Source organism: Lissotriton helveticus, chromosome 7 (genome assembly GCF_964261635.1).
Source record: "Lissotriton helveticus chromosome 7, aLisHel1.1, whole genome shotgun sequence".
Classification (NCBI taxonomy): Eukaryota; Metazoa; Chordata; class Amphibia; order Caudata; family Salamandridae; genus Lissotriton; species Lissotriton helveticus.
In genome coordinates, this window is record NC_136068.1 from 1,281,529,330 (window position 1) to 1,281,552,043 (window position 22,714).

The following is a 22,714-nucleotide window of genomic DNA, read 5'->3' on the forward strand; positions in this document are numbered from 1 at the left end:
TTGGTTGTGACACTAAACGAATAATTATGTGAGGCATAGACGTCATATGCATAGCTATTGATTACTGCAAGTCGTTCATCAACCATAAACTTTCCTCAGACACGTAGTTAGTATTACATTAGCAAGCACGCTCTGGGCAGAGCATCACATTTGACCTATAAGTGAGAAAGAATAATGTGCAGATAGTTGTGCTCTCAAAAAGTCTATATGACATATTTTTAATCTTCAATGTACATTTCAAACACCACATGCTTATTGACAGTGGTTATGATAAGAGGTATATTGGAAAAAAAAAGACATCGAAGTACAGTCTCCCACCTTGGATTTCTCCTCATCATCAAAAACAGGGTTCTTGGGACGAGCTGGTGGGGATGGAATGAGAGTTCTGTCCACAGGCATCACAGGATCAGAATGAACAATGCCTGAAAGAGGAAACGATAACACAACACATGGTTATAAAGTGGTCAGCAGACATAATGTGAGGATATATAATCCAGAACTATCAGTAGGGAAGGAGCCAAGGGGAACAGATGACAAGAGATTCAACTCAGGATGAGGTTTGAGCAAGAGGCGGCTGAGAACTTGTTTAATAAATCTGTAGCCTTGAATGCCGCAAACCCCCATGAATATAACAAATTAACCATAAAAGATACAGATCTCGAATATTCCAAGCAATCAATAAAACATCTCTGTGTTTATCTCCCTTCAATCCATGAACAGCTTCATGATTACAACATACCACAAAACCTTGACACATTGTTTAGGCACCTACAGAGATGGGGGCAGGTAAAGACATCTTGCCTGGGGTGCACAGCTTGCACCAAAATTAACTTCATGCCTCATACCCCAGACAGTTCGTCTACGATTACCTACTCCAACAATACGTAAAAACCAAAACAAATTATTGGCCTCCTTGTTGGCCAATAAAGCCTCAAACGTACCTAAATCAATGCTAATGAAACATTAAAAATACAGTTTTTTCCAGTGTAGTCCTCCTAGATCACTGTGACAAGATTACCCATAAAGAGAAAATCAAAAAATTTACTTCACCTATGACACAAAAAGTGTTTAATAAAGACTTCACTCATGAATTGACGTATACAGGATTTAGGTCATGAAATCAGAATAACCTATCCTGCTGAAAGACCTATACAGCAATGGTGGAAAACTAATTGAAGAACCCTCCATCCAAGAATGTGATCTAGATCCAATAGATACCTTCACGCTAATTCAATTCCTACATTGTACTTTATCAGGTATCCGCAAGGTGAAAGCAGGGAACGATCTTAAAAAATAAGAGAGTTCCCCAGAAACCAGAAAGGACCGGGTGTCAACAGTATAAACAAGAAAAGATTCCTTTCTGTGCTAATAAACTTTCAATGGGTGACCGAAAGGCCTACACAAAAGTCATGGTTAACTTTTATACCATAATCATGACACAAATTATTTAGTATTACACAACACAAGCGATTACTATTTGTTTCTCTGATTTTATTTTCTTTAAAAGCATTTTTCTTTTCAACTTAAAAACATGAAAAAACAAAAATTCATGAAACATTCAAAATATATTGTGATTAGGATCATGTGCTCTGGTACATTTGAAAACAACCTTATCTAACAATTCCAATTTACGGTAACTATCTCAGAGTCACTGGTCCAGATGTTTTACACACAACTTTACTTCAGATCACAATTTAGTAGACAAACCCCAGAATTACAGTCAATTAAAACATGATTAAAAAAGTCCTTAGTCGACGCGTTTCGGTGCTTTTGTAGTGTTGTAACACCTTCATCAGGACAGACGAGTTTAAAAACAGGTATAGTCTTCTTTCTATGAAATGAATGCACATAATTAATTTGAGTTTATGAAAGAGAAACGTCTAGAGTAACAGGTTGCGTGTTGGTCATTGCCACTTTTTAGAAGATATAGTTATTTTAAAGACTGACGTGCTTACTTTGGTTAGTTGACTATTGGTCCTTCTTATCATTTACGACCAAGTGAGATTCAGATTAAAAACAGGAGCCACTCTAATGGATGCTCTCAGGATTTCTGTAATTCAAAGACCCCGATATTACAATGAGCTTTACTACCCTCGTTTGATCAAAATAGAGTCGAATTTTATGCCCACTTACTTAAAAACAGGGAGAATCGTGTTTACGGTGTCTATATTTTTATTGCGTCTTTCAATCTGCGCAAGACAACTGGTCCGCTTTCATACACCTGTCACCTGTGTGGGTTATTCAAACAGTATTATCAAAATCTTATGTTGGAATCTGCCTCAATTCCCCATCCGTGACTTCTAATTTATGTCACTACATACCTCTGAATTAAAGGTGTATCGCTTCCTCCAGCTGAATATCTTCTTGCATGGAGTCGCTTTCGTATTTGAGGTATCTCTCGTATTGGGTGCGACCTAAATGGTACAATTTAATTTGTTACTCATATTTCTATCGCTGGATTTACGAATTTTATTGTTAATTCTCTGGGCCCTAATATGGGGGACCCACAGACCTGTTTACATTTAACAGTCAAGAATTGATAGATTGTATTGTTTGTCAATATACACAGCCCTTTTATAACACTATATGTTAGAGAAATTCGCCCAAACAAATTTCAGTTTATAGGCTCCTAACTGCCTTTTGGGACATGAGCTGTTCCGAGGGTTAATCTATATATGATATGCTCACGTTTTTTCATATATTTCCTGTATACATATAAAAAAAATTGTTTGCTTGAATCCAGTGGCAAAGTGAGCAAGGGACTGACGTCTGAGCATCACCACCCCCTTTTGTACCGCTTTGGCTGCCATAAGTGTGGCAGGGTATGCTCAGACGTGAGTCCCTTGCTCACTTTGCCACTGGATTCAAGCAAGCCGGGCTGAAGACGGCTGGAATGCCAGAAACCGGTCCTCGGAAGCTTGTTTCCGGTCCAGGGAAGGCATGGCTTGGCAGTTCGGGCTGGACTGTTCCCATGAGGCACAGGGTCAGACTGATTTGCATATAGCCATGTCTGAACTGGGGTGGCAGAGTGGGCTAAAGAACGGTGATGGATCAAACCCAGATCTTTTGACTGGGTGTGAGTGTTTGATTGGTTCAGATGCTCCGTCCATTACCACCCCCTTTTGTACCACAGTACACAATAGCCTGGCAAAATGTGTAACCATTTGGGCACCCTTTTTAGATCTCGCCTACCAGACAACTTATGTGCTAGCTGTCGACATACTGATTGCTTACAGTGTGCTTTGAGCCCACCCATTGCTTACTGCTGGTTGGATTTCTTGCATTTCTCATTTACGTGCTTATTATCCATCAGCTTGTGTCAGCTTTCCTTTGGCTTCTTGTGTTTGTCCCTTCCCTGGAGCATGGACACAGTACTTGTCTCTTCACACTGCTAGCTTTCTAAGCACTATTTTTAGGTCGGGCCTGGGCAGTGCATGCGCTGCTCTGCGAGCCTTGCTGTATTGGAGAATGTACTTGAAGCCCCGCCCACTCACTGCCCATATTTGTCATTGGCTTGTGTCTTTGTCCTTCGTAAATGTGGGCTTCTGATTCATTATTAGGCTTGTTAGTCCCTCCTTAGTACCGCATTTTCTTCATTTATAACCTCCCATGAGGACTGGCCCTTTTACTTCAGTTGTTAAACGCTATGTCTTCTTTAGTCTGTCAGCATTATTTTCTTTAATGAGTTTCTCTTACTACACACACACATCCCTACAAAATTACTTGGCTGGCTGAATCAAAGGCTTCTTTTTCTTTTAGTTCTTCAGCCATGCTGCACAGCATTTAGAATGCTGTGCGGCTTGGCCATGAAAAACATTGGCAAAGTCAACAGGTCCCAAAGACAAGACCTACTGTCTTTGATAGTGCTTTTTAGGTAGAACCTAGCAGCGCGCATGCACTGCTCTGCGAGGCTTCTTGTGTCTACTCTGTGTGGGTCTGACTCCTCCCACACATTGGTTTGGCTTTTGCGTATGGCTTTCAATATTGAAAGCACGCAAATGGCTAAAGGCGGGTGCATGTCCCACCTCTTTTGTAATGTTCACTCCCACAGCGTTTTGCTCTCGGGAGCGAGCAGGGGCGAGCAAGGTGGCAGCTGCATTCCTCGTGGGTCAGGTTACTATCTCCATAACGCGCCGTGCTTTCACTTTCATCTGGGGGCGCCTGTTTCATGTCCTTAAAAGGGCAGCAGGGAGTTTTAAGCAGTTGAAATGTATCATTGTTGCAGTGCTTTTTTTTCAAGGCGTGTGTGAAGTTTTTCTCTTGCAAACTTCCGTGACAATTACGATTCCTAACTGGAATTATCACACTTTCCTATAAGTCTGTTTTTACCCTAAAATCTAGACTTTATTGACCCTTTTCAGTTATTTCGAGGGAAAAAAGAGCACTAACATCCATTAAGTTTCAATTTTGTGAATAAAGCTTTACATTTAACTTGCAATAAAACGCCTCATTCGGTTTCAGTCCCAGCCAGCAAAAATGTTTTTATCCACTTCCTTTCTGAATCTATCATGCAGTGCCTATGACCACCCAGGTGGTAGTTGCATACCTATGAGCTATATGAACATACAATTGAAGAACAACGACATTTCCAAGTAGATACAAGCCCTGCACGATGTCAGATAATTGTCTGTTTTGTAGGAAACACTAAATTTTAAATTGTTGGAATATTCCCGTGATTTTCCTCCTTAAGATGGCTGAACCACCGACAATGAATAGAAACGGCTATGATCTGTTCTTATGTGAACAGTTTATGAATATGTTGTTTTGGGGATTTCATGCTTGTCCTTTCAGAAGCGAGTGAAGGCAATCTTAAAAGCCTGAAGGATAAACATTTGTCAGTGAGCACTTCAGCTGAACTGGAGGACTATTTATCGAAGGCACAAGCCTTCTTTGTAACTCCACCGTCTGAAGGATGAGTGTCCTACGATGCGCGCCAAAAATGTACTTCCTTCCACTCTGAATTGTTAAGTCATTGGGGAAACAACAGAGAAATTGGACTAACTTTAAACTTTACTCTCAAGGGTCTAAAGTTTGCATTTTGAAAGCTGGCATATGTAAAATCTATAACTTTTAGCTCACATGATAAATTTTTTCAGGTTGAAAAAAATAGAGGTATGTTGATAGTTTTCTGATTTTTTATTTTATTTCTGGCACTCAGGACCCTCGGGAGCGAGCAGCGGCGTGCAGGGTGGCAGCTGCCTTCCTTGTGGGTTAGGTTCACATCTACACAACGCGCCGTGCTTTCGCTTTCGTCTGGGAACCGGCCGCTTTTGCACAGGTTATTTTTTTTTTTAGAGCGCTGTGCTTTTCACAAGCGCTACTATCTACTTGTTAACAGTAGTCCACTTATAAGGTCCCAAAGGCGAGACTTATTGGCTATGCCAATGCTTGTTACATGTTGATGATGTGGGTTAGGGCACATCAACTTTATCTACATGCCTAATGTTGTTAATAAATCACAAATATGCCACTTTTCACAGTCGAGAATTAAGGTATGACATATTGGTTCTCACATTTCTTTTACTTCCAGTTCTGTCATGTATGTATATCAGAAAAGGTATACTCTCCCATGCACAGTCCCCAAGTCCTGTTTCTCCTCAAAGTCCTTAATACATTTTCATGGGAGTCAGTGTCTGTGTTTTCATCCTTCTTTCTTTCTTTCTACCAAGGCCTCCTGATTTCACCGACCTAGTGAATTCCATTGGTAATGCGTTCTGTTGCCCTCTTGCTAGTCCTTTCTAAAAGCGAGCTTCCGGATTTTATGGGATAGCTGGATGGGGGTTCCTGGAAGGAGGAATTATCATCAGTGAATCCTTGATGGAATACATTGGGAACGTGATTTCCTTTTGGTTACTATGGACATCAATAGCCGTTCTGTACACATTCAGCTCGGGTGTCGCCCATAATCTGCGCCAGAACGTGAGGGGTTTCAGTCCTATTTCCTCCCCAATTGGTCTGATCCTCAGATCTAGCCGGAGTGGGGTGACAGGAGTGCTGGAAGGGAGACCCAAAATTTGCCTCATGAAACTGTTTTCTACTTTGCTTAGATCTTGACAGCAGCAGTGCCCCCATAGTTCGGCCCCGTATAGGGTCGCACCTTTGACTTGCATCTTGTAAATCTCTACAGCAGGGCCAGCAGGTTTAAAGGAGGAGTTACTTAATAATTTGATGATTCCCCCCGATTTCTGCGCTAGCTTAAGTTTCGATTTGCCAATTTGTGGGCCCCACTCCATGTTTTCCGTCAGGGTGACACCTATATATTCAAATACCGTCACCCTGTCCAGACTAATGCCATCTAAGTTGGGGTTAGGACGGAGTGTTTTAAGTGGATTAAAAACCATAAACTTGTTTTTTAGTGTATTTATCTCCAAACCCGGGTTATTACAAAAGGTGACAAAATAGTCCAGGATCCTTTGGATGCCCATCAGGAATTTGGACATTAGGAGGGTATCATCTGCAAACATGATTGCGGGGACCTTGGTGACTGCCAGTTTGGGTGCATCGTTTTTCCTTACCTCAATAGCAAATATACATGCATTAAACACGAACAGGGAGTGCAGGCATGCCAGTACTTTATGAGAGCAAGACCACTATTCCTTCTACTAAATTTTGAAATTATTTTAGATGTGATCACATACTGTCTGAATAACAACTTTTTGATTTTTAGCGAGATTTTTACAGACCGATACAAAGTACAGCCGTGGGCACCTGCTTTTTCCCCAGCTACGCAAATATACTCGTTAGCTGGTGGGAGGAACATGTGGTCCAGAACATAGCTGACTATGATGAACACATCATGCTTTGCCTAAGATACATCAACAACGTTTTCAGTATTTGGAAAGGTAACCGGCAATCTGCTCAACAATTTATTAAGAGACTGAATGAGAATGATTACAACAAAGTTCTCAGCCATGACCAGCAATAATGATATTGAGTTCCTTGATGTATAGGTTAATGTCTGTGGTGACAAAACATTTCAGTAAAAGTGCAGCTGGAAACTGCTTGCTCCATGCCTCCAATGCCCACCAACAAAGCCTCATATATTGCATTCCATATGGTGAACTAGTTAGAGCAAAAAGAATCATTTTCCAATCATGCGAGACAAGTCAGGGGCATTCTTACAAACAATGGAATGTGCCCAACACGGACAGTATATTGACTAAATATGTGGGAGAACATCCTAAGAACACTTTTAGGAAAAGTAAATCACTGAAAGACATCACATACCACAATCTCATTCGGGACAAAAAAGACACCAGAACTACAGGCACTATAAAACGATTTTACAGATGCTTACATTGTGAAGCATGCAAAAATAGTAGAAATGTCGCAACTTTCAAAGTCCCCAACACAGACAGTATTTTTTAGATCAGAAAACATTTAACTTGTAATTCTGATTATTGTGTTTACTGCATTAAGTGTCCATGTAACAAACTGTATTATTGGTAGCACAATCCATAGTCAGAAAAGGTATCCTTAAACATATGGTCATCCATCATAAGCCCAAGCAATAACTGAATAATGAACTGCTGGATTTATTTTGTCATTGCCAGAATTAGGAACAGTATTAGAGGGGGCAACAGAATGTATAATTTGCATAGATTGGAACCAAATATATTGACTTTGATCCCTGTTGGTTTAAGCTCTAGAGAAGAACTGGCTATTCACTTACGCTAAATACATAAGAGTACAATATTATTGATATGTAGCTTTCTCCAAAATGCTGCTTACAGTTTTGGAGGTTCTGCTGTTTTTAAATGTTTTTAAGACTATACTTTATTGTTTTGTTTTACTCACACAGGTGCTTCGGACACTCTGTATACCAGATCTTAGAGCTGTTTGAGCTAAGAAATGATTAGTCTTCGTGTTGTTCTGTGTATTTTCATTAACTACTTTTGTCGGTATGCTGTTTGATTATATTGCCTTATAGAATTTAAAAAGCAATGCATGCATGAAAAACCCAAAGGGGTTGCATAATATAAGGTTATTAAGAATGAACCATATTAAGCATGTAAGTAGGTATTGCCTACTTGGGCTCCATACCAGCTACAGCACCAATCAGCATGTTGTTGAACATGTTATATAGATATTAAGCATTAAACATGCTTTGCATGTATGTATTGCCTACTTGGACTCATTTTCACTTATAGTGCCAATCAGCATGTTGATTGTGTAGATCCTTTTATAGAGACCGAGTAGCCTTACATGTATGAGTGGTTATTGAGCATATCAGAAGATTGTTACTTATGTAGCCCACCTGGGCTTAATTGTAGAACATTTCAGGTCAAAATTTTCCGGCTAAAATTTTACAAATTATTGATGTCGTTAACAGACTATGAATGTCATGAAATTCACCCATGTAGGCTCAATGAGGTTTGTTTGATTAAAAAGATGGTTATCAGAAATAGAATTCACTTTGGGGATAGAAGACCATTTCCAAGATGGCAGACTTTCGTATAGCCATTCACTATGGTCGATGAAAGTGCCCAATTATGCCGTTCATTCAGAGATATATATATATATATATATAAGGGCAAAAGACTTTGTCCTTTTCTAGCTCGGCGCGGATGGCACTTTGCTAATCCTATGCTTAAAGACTTTGATAGAAAAACAGACATTTGAGGTGAGCAGATCTAGAGTGTCGTTGGTGTTGAGAGTGCTCTAACAGGAGCTGCTTTCCACCTAAATTGAGAACTACCCAGAGTTCTCTCCTTCTATATATACATATATATATATATATATACATACATACATATATATATATACATACATATATATACATACATATATACATACATACATACATATATATATATTTAACAACTTCTCCTTCTCCAGGAAAAAATGGGTCGCACACCCAGGGCAGTGCTTAATCTTAATTTATATATATATATATATATATATATATATATATATATATATATATATATATTCACTGAAAAAACCATAGGCTTCAGGCCTGATATAGTTAGGAATTAGCATTTAAAAAACCTTAGAAATTCATTGAAAAAAACCCATAGGTTTTAGGGGTGTTATAGTTAGCTGGACATTTCACTCATACAAAACCATTGAAATAATGCTCATGATGTCACATATTACATCATTCATGACATAGTCAGTGACATCACATCTCAAATTGCATCACTGATTACATCATCCAGTGAATGTGGTTTGCTTCGTTATTTAAATATGTATTATATATATAGCAATTTGCATTGAAGAATGTGTGGATATATAAATATAAATATCTGAATGGAGAATTTAGTAGCAGTGTAATTGACTGTTTACTTGACTAATTTAAAGTGTCTCACTAAATATATTGGATAGTGACTAAACTGTGTGAACATATGTATCACTTTGTCAGTTGTTGTGTAAACTGCTTCTCCCGTTGGTTACTAGCTATTTGAAGCTCTATATTAGTCATTGATTAGTTACCTGAGTATTCATATGGAAGAGTGAATGTGTGTGTGGTTCGATGGGGGGTGTGTGACTGCCCAAAGATGTGTGAATAGTTGATTCACTAGTATATGAAGTTAAAACTACATGGTATAACAGTTGTTTGGGTGAGTGAATATCTTTATAGGTGTGGGGATGAGCAAATATTTCTCTCAATGGTACATGTCCAACAAAGTAGAAAAATAAAAGGCAGTGTATGTGTCGGTTGTTGTTTATATATAAGTATACATAAGACTCAGTGATTGTATGCGTGACTGTAAGGATAAGTGTATACTTGTAAAAGTGATTTTATAACACACTAAGTTACTATCTATATGAATAGATAAAGTGGTGTTTGTATAAGTGTATAGCTAAGTTAAAGCAAGTATGATCCATTGTTTGCATAAGTGAATAGGATGACTTCATAAGTGAATAGGAAGTGTGCTGGTGTGTAATGTCGAGATAGGTTTATAAGCATATGTGATAGTGTTCTATTGATCATTGACTGCATGTATGAGTAAATCTATAGGTAAATGATTAGATGTGTGTATAGATCTAGGAATCACTAAGTGGGTTTTTAGAAACTTGTATTGGTGTGTCAATGGATTCAAATATGGTACTCTATTTTACAGTGAGTGATGAAAGGTTATACTACTGTATGATGAGGTGTATCTGATTGTCACGTGGATGATGTCATCAGTGATGTCATTTGAGATGTCATCAGTGATGTCTGACCATGTCATGAATGATGTAATATGTGACATCATAAGTAGTGGATTGCGGGCGCGCGAGATATAGTGAGTACAACTAAATATATCGGAGGAATTTCAATGGTTTTGTACGAGTGAAATGTCCAGCTAACTATAACACCCCTAATACCTATGTTTTTTTCAGTGAATTTCGAAGGTTTTGTAAATGACAATTTTTAAATGTATGAATTTTATATTTATTTTTTTTATACTGATTTACTACATTTTTAAAACTATTTATTTTTAGATATTTTATTTTTTAAATTACATTATAATTACATTATACATTACATTATAAAATATACTTTCTTAGAATGAATTACTTTAGTTTAAATACTTTGCAAATAGGCAATAGACTTTTAAGTACAGTAGTTACAGTTGTTGCAATGGGCAACACAATTTCAAACACAATGCAATATTGACCTCAATGTAAATTTCTAGTTAAATGCAATTAGTTACTTTATGGATTACTATTCTAACCACAGGACTGGATCCTAGATTCAGTCCTTGGACATCTACTGTAAACGGTTGAGTAAAAGTGTTTTAGTTACAGTAGTGTTTTAAGGAATATTATTGTATTTTAAAAATTGATACTTAGAACTTTTTTCACATAGAATCACCAATGTTATCCTATAGCAGGATATTCCTTTAGCAGGTAAGTAGTGCTATTGTCACTCTTTGTTACTCAGTGGTGGATCCTGGATCCAGCACTGGTGCATCTCCTGCAAACAGTTGAAAGAATGCAATTAAGTCATACAGGCGATTTTTAAGGAATATTTTTAGTTTGTGAAAATAGACACATAAACATTTCTGGTGAATACCAGACAATGGATTCCTATGGAAGGAAATACAAGTTACTGGTAAGTACGGTTAGAATTACTTTTCAGGGTCAGTGCTGGGCTAAAAGATGCAGCACTGGTTTCCTGATAAATCGGAATTCGTTGTTCGGATGATTTTAGAGGAATATTTGTACGTTTCAAAAATCGACACTTAGAAACTTTTCTGCTGAAAACCACACAATGGATTCCTATGGAAGGAAATACAAGTTACTGGTAAGTACGCTTAGAATTACTTTTCAGGGTCAGTGCTGTGCTAAAAGATGCAGCACTGGGTTCTCTCCTGATAACAGGTGAGTACATTGGAATTCGTAGTTCGGCTGATTTTAGAAGAATATTTGTACAATGGTGAAGGAAGGGGGCGAAGCCTGCAGTGACATGTGTGCAAACATGCCCTGTGGCGTGTTTTAAGTTGGGGGATTAAGTCCCCTTGAATCATGAGGTCCCCTGGCGGCCAACTAGCCCACCAGGTACCTCCAGTATGCGCCAGGGAGCTGCGTTGCAGGGAGGTGTAAAGAGGGGCGTGGCCTCAGAACACCTCTCTGCAACGCAGCTCCCTGGTGCATACTGGAGGTTCCTGGTGGGCTAGTTGGCCCCCAGTATTCAAGGGGAGTTTGTTCCCCCTCTGCAAACTCGCAAGGGGGCGCTTTTGCAGAGAGGTGGAAGGAGGGGGCGGGGCCTAGGGACGATCGCGTCTTTTAAAAAAAATAAAAATAATTGAAAGGGGGGCTGTGTGGCCCCCTTCTTTTTACATTTTTTGGGCCCTGGGGACCCCATCCCCAGGGCCTGTCCCCCAAATATAATATTTGTCTTTTTTATGGTAAGGGGGCCGCGTGGCCCCCCTCCCGTGGCCAATTCCATGCCCCGAGGACCCCATCCGCCGGGGCATGGCCAATTACCTTTATTTTTTTGTAATGGAGGGGGGCTGTATACCTCCCCTCCTAAGGCCACTTCAAGGCCCCGGGACCCCATACCCTGGGGCCGGCCTTTTTTTTGTTTTTAATGGGGAGGGGGGCCAGTTCATGATCAGTAACCGGACACCGACACAGTAGGCTAGAATATATCTCATTGCATGTTTTTATTTCTGGCTGTAACACGTTTCAGCAGTAGCTACTGCCTTGATAACACACTAGACACCATTACCTCCCATGTATTTAAAACAGGTCACATGGTTCCACAAACAATTGACATAGAAGACATGCGAAAAGGCAAATATGTTAAAACACAAGTGTTACTCACAATTTGTCCTTTTAACTTTTCCTCTTACTTTTGCCTTTTCTTTTCAACAAATTATTATTCTCTATTATTTACATTTTCTTTATTCATTTTGTACTTTTTATTTTTTGAGTTGCTTTTATGTTCATGTTACCCAAGTCAAATTACTATCAGGGTTTGACTTTTGTATTCAAATTAGTCATACTTGACCACATCTCAGATGTTTAACACAATCATATTGCACAAGTCCATTGTTGAAATTGAGGTAAAGTGCTTATGCATAAAATCAGTGCCAGCAAAGTTCATTATATGTATACTATTATGATATTAGAGATTCATTGAAATAAAGTGCAAGTGCATTAGGTAAACATAATCTTACTCTCTTAAATTGCAAGTGCCAAAGTTCATGTAGTCAAATGATTGCTAGTGTAAATATTCATATGGAAAAAAGAACTTCTTGGCAAGTGCCTTATTATAATGTATTTGGCGCGTCATGGGCTGTTATGTCTTGTAGTGTATTTGTAAATGTAGTATATTTTGTCAAGCGCACAGCTGCCCCAACGGGGCGTCCCGGCGCTGTATAACGCCGTGGAACCCTTCCTGGCTCTCCCTGTGAGAAGTCCTTCCTGGGCACCCCCAAGGTGAAGCCAGGCATCCCAGTGTTGTAGGGGCCGTTGTGGAGATTAAGCAAGCTATTGCCCAGAGTTGCAGCATGGGACCCAGATTAGAGTAGGCGCCGAGGCGAGAATTATCGAGTCCGCGGACATTGAGCTCAAGACCCTGCCGCGTCAGGACTTGAACCCTGGTCCCGGGCCCGATCTCGGCTTCAGAGTCTGCCGCTCTAACCAGTGAGCCACACTTCTCCACTTCTCTCCTTGTACCTTACTGCTCATAACACCTCTTTGCATACTGAAACTTTATATAGTGCTACCTTCCTATTTTATTGCAGACACAACTTAACAAAGCCTGAACAAAGTGCAAATACAAGTGCTTGTTTCTAAAATACCTTATCTTTTCACATTCTTTCTTGTGTTCTGAAATGTTGTTCTCCTTACAAAATGTGTTTATTATTTTCCACTCCCGTGTGATCTCATTTGGCTATTCAAGAGAGATGCAGAGAACACATCCTTATATATAAACATGCAGATCTTCATCAGAATTGGGGCCATGCAGAATTCTAATATTGAGCATTATGATATATCTTGATTCTAACTAGTTCTCGGTTGCCACCTCTACAATTTTTTGGAACAGAATCGATCAGATAGTAGAAGAGCTTATTTACATTTCCTCCATGTACCTCATTGATGTGTCTTGCGACAGGATAGCTTTTGTCACTGTTTTTTACCACCCTCAGGAATTCTCACATGTGCCATGTGGATAGTGCTCCCTACATAAAGTTTTGGGCAAGAGCATTAAATGATATAAACTACAAATTCACTTGTGCAGTTGTAAAAATTGTGAATTTTCCATGGACTCTTTAGTAAGGGTGAATAAATCTCTCGCTTATTAAGACCATGTTTACAGGCTTTGCATTTCTGACACTTAAAAGCCAGTATCGGCCCTCAACCAACTCTCCATATCGACCATCTCTGGGCTACTCACTACAAGATACTGTCTCTTGGATTTTGCCCTTCTGAATGTTAAAATAGGTCTATGTGGTTTAATACTGCCTAATTTAGGGTCACTCTTCAGTGTCAATGCCTATTCATGGATTATCACACTTTAGCATGATAAACATTGTACCCAGTGATCATACGTAGTTCAGCCTCGTCTTTACTTTTTTCAATTCCTCCGGTCTTACTTGAGAGCAATAAAGAATCTCTAGTAATTCTCTCCACCTTGATTTAGAACTTGGGTGCTATATCCCCTCTCTGTAAATCTCTCAATGAGTTTAGTCTGTGCTTCCCTCAAAGAGATGGACTCACTCCAGTTTCTTTTCATATGTAGATGTTCTGCGTGCGGAATACTTTGTTTCAGTTTCTGTGGATGAAAACTACGAGAGTGCAAGATCGATTTCCCTGCTGTAGGTTTCCTATGGGTCCTTGAATGTATTCTGTTGTTTTTTCAAACACCTCAAGGTCCAAGAAGCAAACTTCAGATTCGCTGATAGTGCTGGTGAAGTGTAATTTAAAGAGTTGTCATTTAGTGCCAACATAAATAGCCTTGCTGATTCCTGTGAACCTTTCCACAGGATGAACATGAACAAGTCAACTATGAATCTTGTCCAGAGAATTACATTTTCTGATCACTCACTGGCATATTTGACTGAGCACGTGCTCCTCCCACCAACCCATATGTAGGTTGGCATAACTTGGGGCAAAGCAGGAGCCCATAGCTGCACCCCATATCTGTCGGACTGTATATTTTCCAAACATGAAACCATCTAGCCATTACATTTAGCATTTCCGAATGTTCGTATAAGCTATTGGTGTACAGTCTAGAAGGTGTCCGAGATGCAGGTGTACAGCGAAGTTACATCAAGTGTTATCAGAACAAAAGATTCCTCACACACACTAAGGGGCCTATTCCGATGTCGGACGGACCTGAGCCCGTCCAACATCGGGCAGGAGCTGTAACCGACCGACCTGCTATCGTCGGTTACAGCCCTGCTAGTACGATGTGTCCGAACAGGGTTTGGTCGCATTCGTATACCTTACAATGCAAGCATGCTTTCCGACCGGAAAGCATGCTTGCAATGTAGAAAGCAGGGGGGCAGTTCATCCCTGCATCCTGTGGCCGGCACCCCAAGGTGCCAGCCACCGGGTGCAGGGATCAACGGAGGGGCACCATAGGTGCCCCCAGGCCACCATCTGGCGGCCTCACACCCATGGGGGCCCCCAGAGACTGCTTCCGACTGCCTTTGAAAAGCTGCCATTGTACTCCCTCGGTCGTACAGAGGCGACCGGGGGAGTACTGGAGGATTTCCGGACTGCAAACAGGATCTCCGAGCCTGTGGTCCGCAATCCGGAAATCTGAGACAGATTCCTTTCCGACCGAGCCCTTCGGAAAGGCTCGGTCGGAAAGGAATCTGGCCAGCAGTGATCGATTCAGTCGGAAGGGCTCTGAACATGGTTTGGAGCCCTGCCGGCCGAAATCGGAATCGGCCCCTAAGTCTTTATACATAAATGAGAAATACCTATATTCGCTTAGTAAAGGTATATGCGCGGTAAAATTTTGCGCGGTAAAGACTTGCGTGCTGTTAAGGATGAGTAGTAAAGATAATGCCCGCATTGTAAGGAAAATGCTACTTACCAGTATGCATCTGTTCTTGGCATGTAGGGCTGCAGAATTATATACTTTTACATAGATCACCATCTGGTGTTGGACTCGGATGTTTGCACTTTGTTAGTGTATTGGAGAAGTTCTTTGTAGTTACGAGTTAGGTGACTCCTCCTTAGGACGATAGTGCGCATGGGCATCGACTCCATAATCAGATTTTTTTTCGCCATAAAGGGTGATGATGGAGTTTGTGAGAAATAGAAAGAGATGTCCATGTGTGATGTATCTAAGTAAGATAGTACTGCAACAGATAAAGGTATCCGGGGAGGCGGGAGGGCGTATATAATTCTGCAGCTCTAAATGGCAAGAACAGGTGCATACTGGTAAGTAGCATTTTCCGTTCGAGGTATATGAGCTGCAGAATATATACTTTTGCATAGACTGTACAGCAGTACTCTCCCTAGCGGTGGCCACCTGTATCTTTTGCAGTGGTTTGAAAAAGTGTCCTTAGTACAGCCTGGCCCACACTAGCCTGTTGTTTTGCCTGCACATCTACACAATAGTGTTGTGTGAAAGTGTGTGGGGTAGACCATGTTGCAGCTTTTCAAATGTCATCCATGGGAATGTTCCCTAAGAATGCCATAGAAGCCCCTAGCTTGCGTGTGGAATGCGCTCTAGGGGGAATGGATAATGTACGCTTTGCTTTTTGATAGCATATCTGGATGCATTTAACGATCCACCTGCCAATTCGAGCTTTTGATATAGGATTGTCATTATGTGGTGGTGAGAAAGGTACAAAAAGTTGTTTTGTTTGTCCTTTCAATGTAGTAAAGAATAGCTCTTTTGAAGTCAAGCGTATGAAGAGCCCATTCTGCTACTGAGTCTGGTTGAGGAAAAAAGACTGGCAGCTCAACAGACTGGTTGAGGTGGAAGGCAGAAACGACTTTTGGTAAGGATTTAGGGTTTGTCCTAAGAACCACTTTGTTGTGGTGTATTTGTAAAAATGGTTCTTGTATGGTTAATGCCTGGAGTTCACTAACTCTTCTGGGAGATGTGATCACCATAAGGAAAGTCACTTTCCATGTGAGAAATTGTAGTTCACATGTATGTAAAGGTTCAAATGCGGGACCCATGAGGCTGGTAAGGACAACGTTTATATTCCACTCTGGAGAGGGTGAAACTGGGAGGAATTATTCTTTTAAGGCCTTCCATGAATGCTTTAATGGCAGGTACCCTAAACAATGACAAGTGTTGTCTGTTTTGTAGGTAAGCAGCTATAGCAGCAATGTAATCATATAAATGTGAATGCTAGATTACATTTTTGTAGATGCAAGAGATGACAAATGATGTTTTCAATTGAAGCATCTAGTGGACTGATTGTGTTGTTACTGCAGTAGATCACTAATCTTTTCCATTTAGCTGCATAGCATGCTCTAGTGGTAGGACGTCTAGCCTCCTTCATGACGTTTATACAGTCTGGGGGGAGATCGAGGTAACCAAACTCTAAGACTTCAGGAGCCAGATCGCTAGGTTTAGTTGAGCTGGATCTGGATGTCTTATCTCTCCATGGTTCTGCGTGAGAAGCTTTGGGGATAGGTACAACTTTAGATGTGGAACTACTGAGAGTTCCAGCAGGGCTGTGAACCATGGTTGCTGGGCCCATGTTGAAGCAACTAGGATCATTGTGAGAGATTGTTGTTTGAGTTTGCGCACCAGTAATGGAATGAGCAGGAGAGGCGGAAAAGAGTACGCAAATCTGCCTGACCAGTTCTTCCATATCGCATTGTCTTTGGACAATGGGTGTGGATACCTGGAGGCGAAACTTGGGCATTTTGTGTTTGAATGTGGGGCGAAGAGATCTATGTCTGGGTGGCCCCACATTTGAAAAAACGGATGAAGAACTTGCAGATGAAGTTCCCATTCGTGGATTTGTTGTTTCTGACGACTGAGCAGATCCACAATCGGATTGTGTACCCCTGGAAGATGTTCTGCTAAGAGGTATATTTTTTGAGGAATGGCCCATCTCCATATGCTTTTCGCTAGGCGTGAAAGCTGCAGAGAGTGTGTACCCCCCTGTTTTTGTACATAGTACATTGCTGTCATATGTTCCGTACGGACAATGACATTCTTAGTGTCCGAGATGTATTTGGAACGATGTTAATGCGAGAAAAATCGCCAGTAATTCGAGGTGATTGATGTGGAGCAGTTTCTGTTGATGGGTCCACATACCCTGAATGGTATGGTTTAAGAGATGAGCTCCCCAGCCGGTGAGCGATGTATCCGTTGTTAGCACTATTTGTGGAACCGGGTTTAGGAACTGCGGCCCTTTGTAGAGGTTTTGTGTGTTCCACCACTGCAGAGAGCAATGTGTGCGGCTGTAAACCAACACCAGATCTGTAAGTTGACCTGGGTTCCACTGTTGTGCTAAACATTCCTGTAAAGGACGCATTCGGAGTCTTCCATAAGGTACAATTAAAATGCAAGAGGCAATCATCCCAATTAGTTGCATAAACACTTGAGCTGGTAGTGAGCGTTGAGGTTGAAATTTTATTATGGGCGCTTACATGCTGGCTAGCCTGGCTAGATTGGGGAAAGCAAGGGCTTTTGAAGTATCTATTGTGGCGCCTAGATACTGTTCGGTGTGGAACGGTTGAAGATGTGACTTGGTGAGGTTATTGTGAAGTCGTGCAGCAGCTGAATTGTTCTGTGTGTGTAGGTCACACAATCGCTGCGTGATTTGGCTTTTATGAACAATGCATCCAGGTAAGGAAATACATGAATGTGTTGTCTTCGTAAGTGAGCTGCTACTACTGCGAGACATTTTGTGAAGACTCCGGGTGCTGTAGTCACTCCCAATGGGAGCACGTTGAACTGGTAGTGCTGACCATCCACTACAAACCTTAGATATTTCCTGTGAGCAGGGTGAATAGGAATGTGAAAGTAGGTGTCCTTGAGATGTAGAGTGGCAAGGAAATCGCCTTGTTGGAGCAATGGGAGGACCTGTTGGAGAGTGACTATGTGAAAGTGGTCGGATTGTATGTACAGGTTTCCCGTCCTTTTTTGGGATGAGGAAGTAAAGGGAGTAAACCCCTGTACCTTGATGGTGTATGGGAACCGGTTCTATTGCGTGTTTTTGCAAGAGAGAAAGAATCTCTTGTTTTAGAAGTGTGAGATGTTCTGTGGACATTGGACGTTGTTTGGGCGGTATGTGCGTAGGGGTAGAGGTGAGTTGCAGGCAGTAACTATACTAGATAATTTGTCTCACCCACCTGTCTGTGGTAATGGAATTCCAGACAGGTAGGAACTGTGATAGTCTTTCCCCGACCGGAGTGGAATGGTCTGGCGGGAGTGGAGGGAAGTCACTGTTTTTTGGTAGAGGGGGTGCTGGTGCTATTACCTTGGCCTCTTCCTTTGTTGTTATTTTCTCTTTAACCCCCTCTAAAATATCCCCTGTTAGAGGAAGTTTGAGTGGGGCTTTTGTAGAAGAAGCGTTGTCTGGCCCAATGGTTTTGGAGGTGCCCCTACACAAAGAGCGACGAAAGGAACTTCTAGTTGTTGGTGACTGTAAGGCCCCCATGGACTTAGCTGTGTCTGTGTCTTTTTTCATCTTCTCTAAAGATGTGTCTACAGTAGATCCAAACAAGTGTTCTTGATCAAAAGGCTGATTAAGAAATTGAGACTGCACCTCCTGCTTAAAGCCTGCGCAGCAAAATGCTTGCATTAACAGCACGAGATGCTGTGTCCACTGCATCAAGAGCACATTTGATAGAGGTGTTTGTAGTTAGCTTTCCCTCTTGTATGAGGTCATTAGCTTTAGCCATATATTGTTATGGAAGATGTTGCAGGAGTGTCTCAAGCTCATCATAATGCTCTCTATCATACCTGGCCAGCAAAGCTTGGGCATTGGCAATGCACCAGTAATTTGCCGCCTGTGACGCAACCCGTTTACCAGATGCATCCAATAATTTACATTGCAGCGCGCATGTTTGGGTGGAAGTGCCTTTTGGGTGTCTGGGTAGCCCCAGTTGTGATATATACGGCCATATAGTGGTTGTTTCTCACTCTATCAGCCCCTGCGCTGTTGTCATGTGTGTCGGGCAGGCAGAGACTTGCCCTGTGTTGTGGGCTCTGTCCGGCTGCACTAACAGCATCAACAGTGGGGACGGTGCCCACTGGACTGCCTGATCCCCGAATGTCGACAGCCAAACTTTGTTCCCCCTCAGAGGCACAACCTACGTTAAAGGTTGTTCTGCCAGTGTGTTCTCATTGCCAGGCCTCTGTGGGATGGATGAGTGTTTTGCCGGAACATGTTGAATTATCGAATAATTTTTTCACTAAGTAGGTACTGGGCTCCCAAGACCTCCCGTTTGTGAAACTAATTTTTCTGTCAACACATGTAAATGGGCATCCAGTTTCACATCCCATGCCTCACACCTGAGTCACTGCTTCTCTGCACTGCTGCGTACATTCACCGAGCACAAGGGGACCGTGCACGAGCCTTCACTGCTGAGCAAAGCACGTCGGCTCGTATGTTAAGGTTGTGTGTTGGGCAAGCAAAGTGCAGGCCGTGATGAATAATGCCGGCCCCCACTTCAGACGTGAAAGTTTTTACAGGTTTCTTGGCACATATTGTCAAATTAGTACATACCCAATAAAAACAACGTTACATCATATTTTAGGGAACATATTTTCTCGGGTCGACGATCTTTACATTTCCCTTCCTTTTGTGACAATTAGAGCAATTATGTTTTTTAGTGTAATCTGCCCTTTAGTCCCCTCCATAAGCGCACCTTCCAGCGGGGGCAACATCACTCTAAGGAGATGTCAGCAGGATATCTCAGTTAAACGCTTTCTGCTGAAGTCCGGGATGAACTTTAGATCACAGGTTTCGAGTCCTGGTAAGTTTGTTTCAGCGTTCTATCCTGCCACAATTCAGTACATTCAATGCCAATAAAAAGCGAGATAGTAGTTCTGTTACATGCAATGCTTAGATATGGAGGTAGCCCCCTATCAATAACCATCATTTTTTTTAAATAAAAGTCCTTTTTGTAAGTGGGAGATATTAATATCATTATAAACTGTCACTTGTTATTTTATTACAGGCGCAATATGATCTCTTAATGCACTAGCAATAAGAAAAATGTAACAATTCAGTTGTAATAAGGTATCAAAAGCAAGCAGTGACCTCAGTCCTGCTTCTCTTACTCCCTTGCCACTACTTTTGTTTGTGCCCCCCCCTTCTCCATGACCACACCCATGGAACGAGGGAGCCCGACACAGCTCTGACAACGGTTTGCGCCTGTACTGTACCACCTTCTGCTGCCTGTCTCAGTGTGACTCTCGCAGAAAAGAGGGCAGGCCTGTTGCCCGTGGATTGTCATTGCACATGATTCTTTTGCTCCTCACAGGGCAAACTACATTTTCTGCTTCCTCTTGGGACATACTTCATGGGAGGTTGCTGCCTGCTGCGACCAGCTGACATGCAGCATCAACAAAATGTTAGTTGGGTCTTCACGGAAAGCGCCTCCTCTTTCACTGCGTATTACATGGAATGACTAGGTTCTTGCCAATAGCTGTCTGTATGTTCCGTGTGTATTCAGTGTACATGCTCTCAGTTACTTCATGGTAGGTCCTTCACATTGCACTGTATATTATATGGAGTGACGAGGTGCATGCCTTGGAGTGCTTATATGTTCCATGTGCATGCTCACAGCGAGTTGATAACATGGTTCAATATATACGTTCCTTCATATTGCACTGTATATTCCACTCCGTTGTGCAGTGACTTCCTGCTATGGTTACACACAGTCTTATGACACCTTGTCAGTCTGATGCAGTCACTGTGCGTACCAATCACCAGTGTGCCACTCCTTGACTAAAAGGGCCTCTGGTGTTTAAAAATCTATCTGCTTCTTGAAAATTAACTGTCACCTTTTACATTCTAAGGCCCTTGCTAATTAACTGAATGCCATGCTCCTACTTTGGTGCAGCACCAAGAATTTCGAACCATCCTTGATGTAGAAAAGGAAAAACCAATCTTACTCCATCTTCAAATATGCTTTGCCAAAGCCAACAGGTCTGGCTTTAATATGTTCAAAGAGGAAGAGGGACGGCTTTAGCACTTTTGGCGCCTGGTGTGACAATCTTTGTTCGTGGTCAACCCAGTGACCTCCTTCTCCATGGATTACCTCACTACTACCCTCCGATGGTGCTCCCCATCGCATCTCACCCCCTCTCACATTTATTTTACTACTCATCCCAACATAGACTGCCATAGCCCTTTACATCAAAAAAACACTTTAGAGAGAGAGAGAATATGTCATATAGGTGTATAAATCAATGTATAGGAACTGTTGCTTCAAACAATGAGGACTATAAGGTTTAAGAGGCATATGTTGTATCCTCACAGTGCCCTAAAGCCGGAACAAATGCAAAGAGACTGTATCTCTTTGCAACGTGTCTCTTACTGTGCTTCATATGTCTGTGCCCTATGTTGTATTCCCCAAGCTTGGCAGCAGCATCACAGGTTTCAGAAATTGAAAACAGCAGCAGCTCAAGCTTAGGGAATAAAAACAAGCACTGGCATAGCCAATGTCTCGCCTGTGGGACCTTATAAGTGTTTAGCCATGCAACAGTTGATATTGTTGCACCAAAGATATTGTGCTGGATAACTAAACACTTATAAGGTCCCAAAGGCGAGACCTATTGGCTATGGCAATGCTTGTTTTAAATTGAGTTATTTCCACTGACACTAGGTCTAAAAATAATACCCTTTGGGAAACAGCGATAGCAGTCCAACGAGTCAATCATCACTTCCACACTCATACAACAGGAGAATGTAACAATAGCCAACAAATCAAATATATTCATTAAGTAAGTATAAATCATTAAAAATTGTTTAAAAAGAGTAATCATCTCTGATATACAGGAGTCTATTTAATTAACAGAGTCAAATGTCTAATGTGCATGTTTTTTCATACGTTTTTAGAATGTTTTGTTAAAAATTAAGAACCAATGTCTTAAGTATAAAATTGAAAACTGTTAAAATGTATTTGGTTTCATATGTATATGAGCACCCGGGACGAAGACTGAGCGGCGGCAGTGACATGCCGTTGTGAAAATTCATATGGCCGCCAGCCCCGAGGCTTTGGGAATTAAAACGTGGCTGTAGGATTTTGCAGCACGTGGTATTAAAGCAATTGGATTTAGCGGAGAAGACGGGAGAATCCATTCGGTGTCGGAGACGTGCCGTGGGACGGA

General features: G+C 41.4%; 1 protein-coding gene across 2 annotated transcripts in view; it reads right to left on the reverse strand.

Moving 5' to 3' along the window:
* GGA3 (golgi associated, gamma adaptin ear containing, ARF binding protein 3) overlaps window positions 1–22,714 on the reverse strand; it is a 614,485-nt gene that overhangs the window by 370,068 nt on the left and 221,703 nt on the right. For both annotated transcript variants that reach the window (XM_078654509.1, XM_078654510.1), the window contains one exon: window positions 319–422. In XM_078654509.1, the coding sequence (XP_078510635.1) occupies window positions 319–422 (104 nt within the window). The remainder of the gene's footprint in view (window positions 1–318; window positions 423–22,714) is intronic.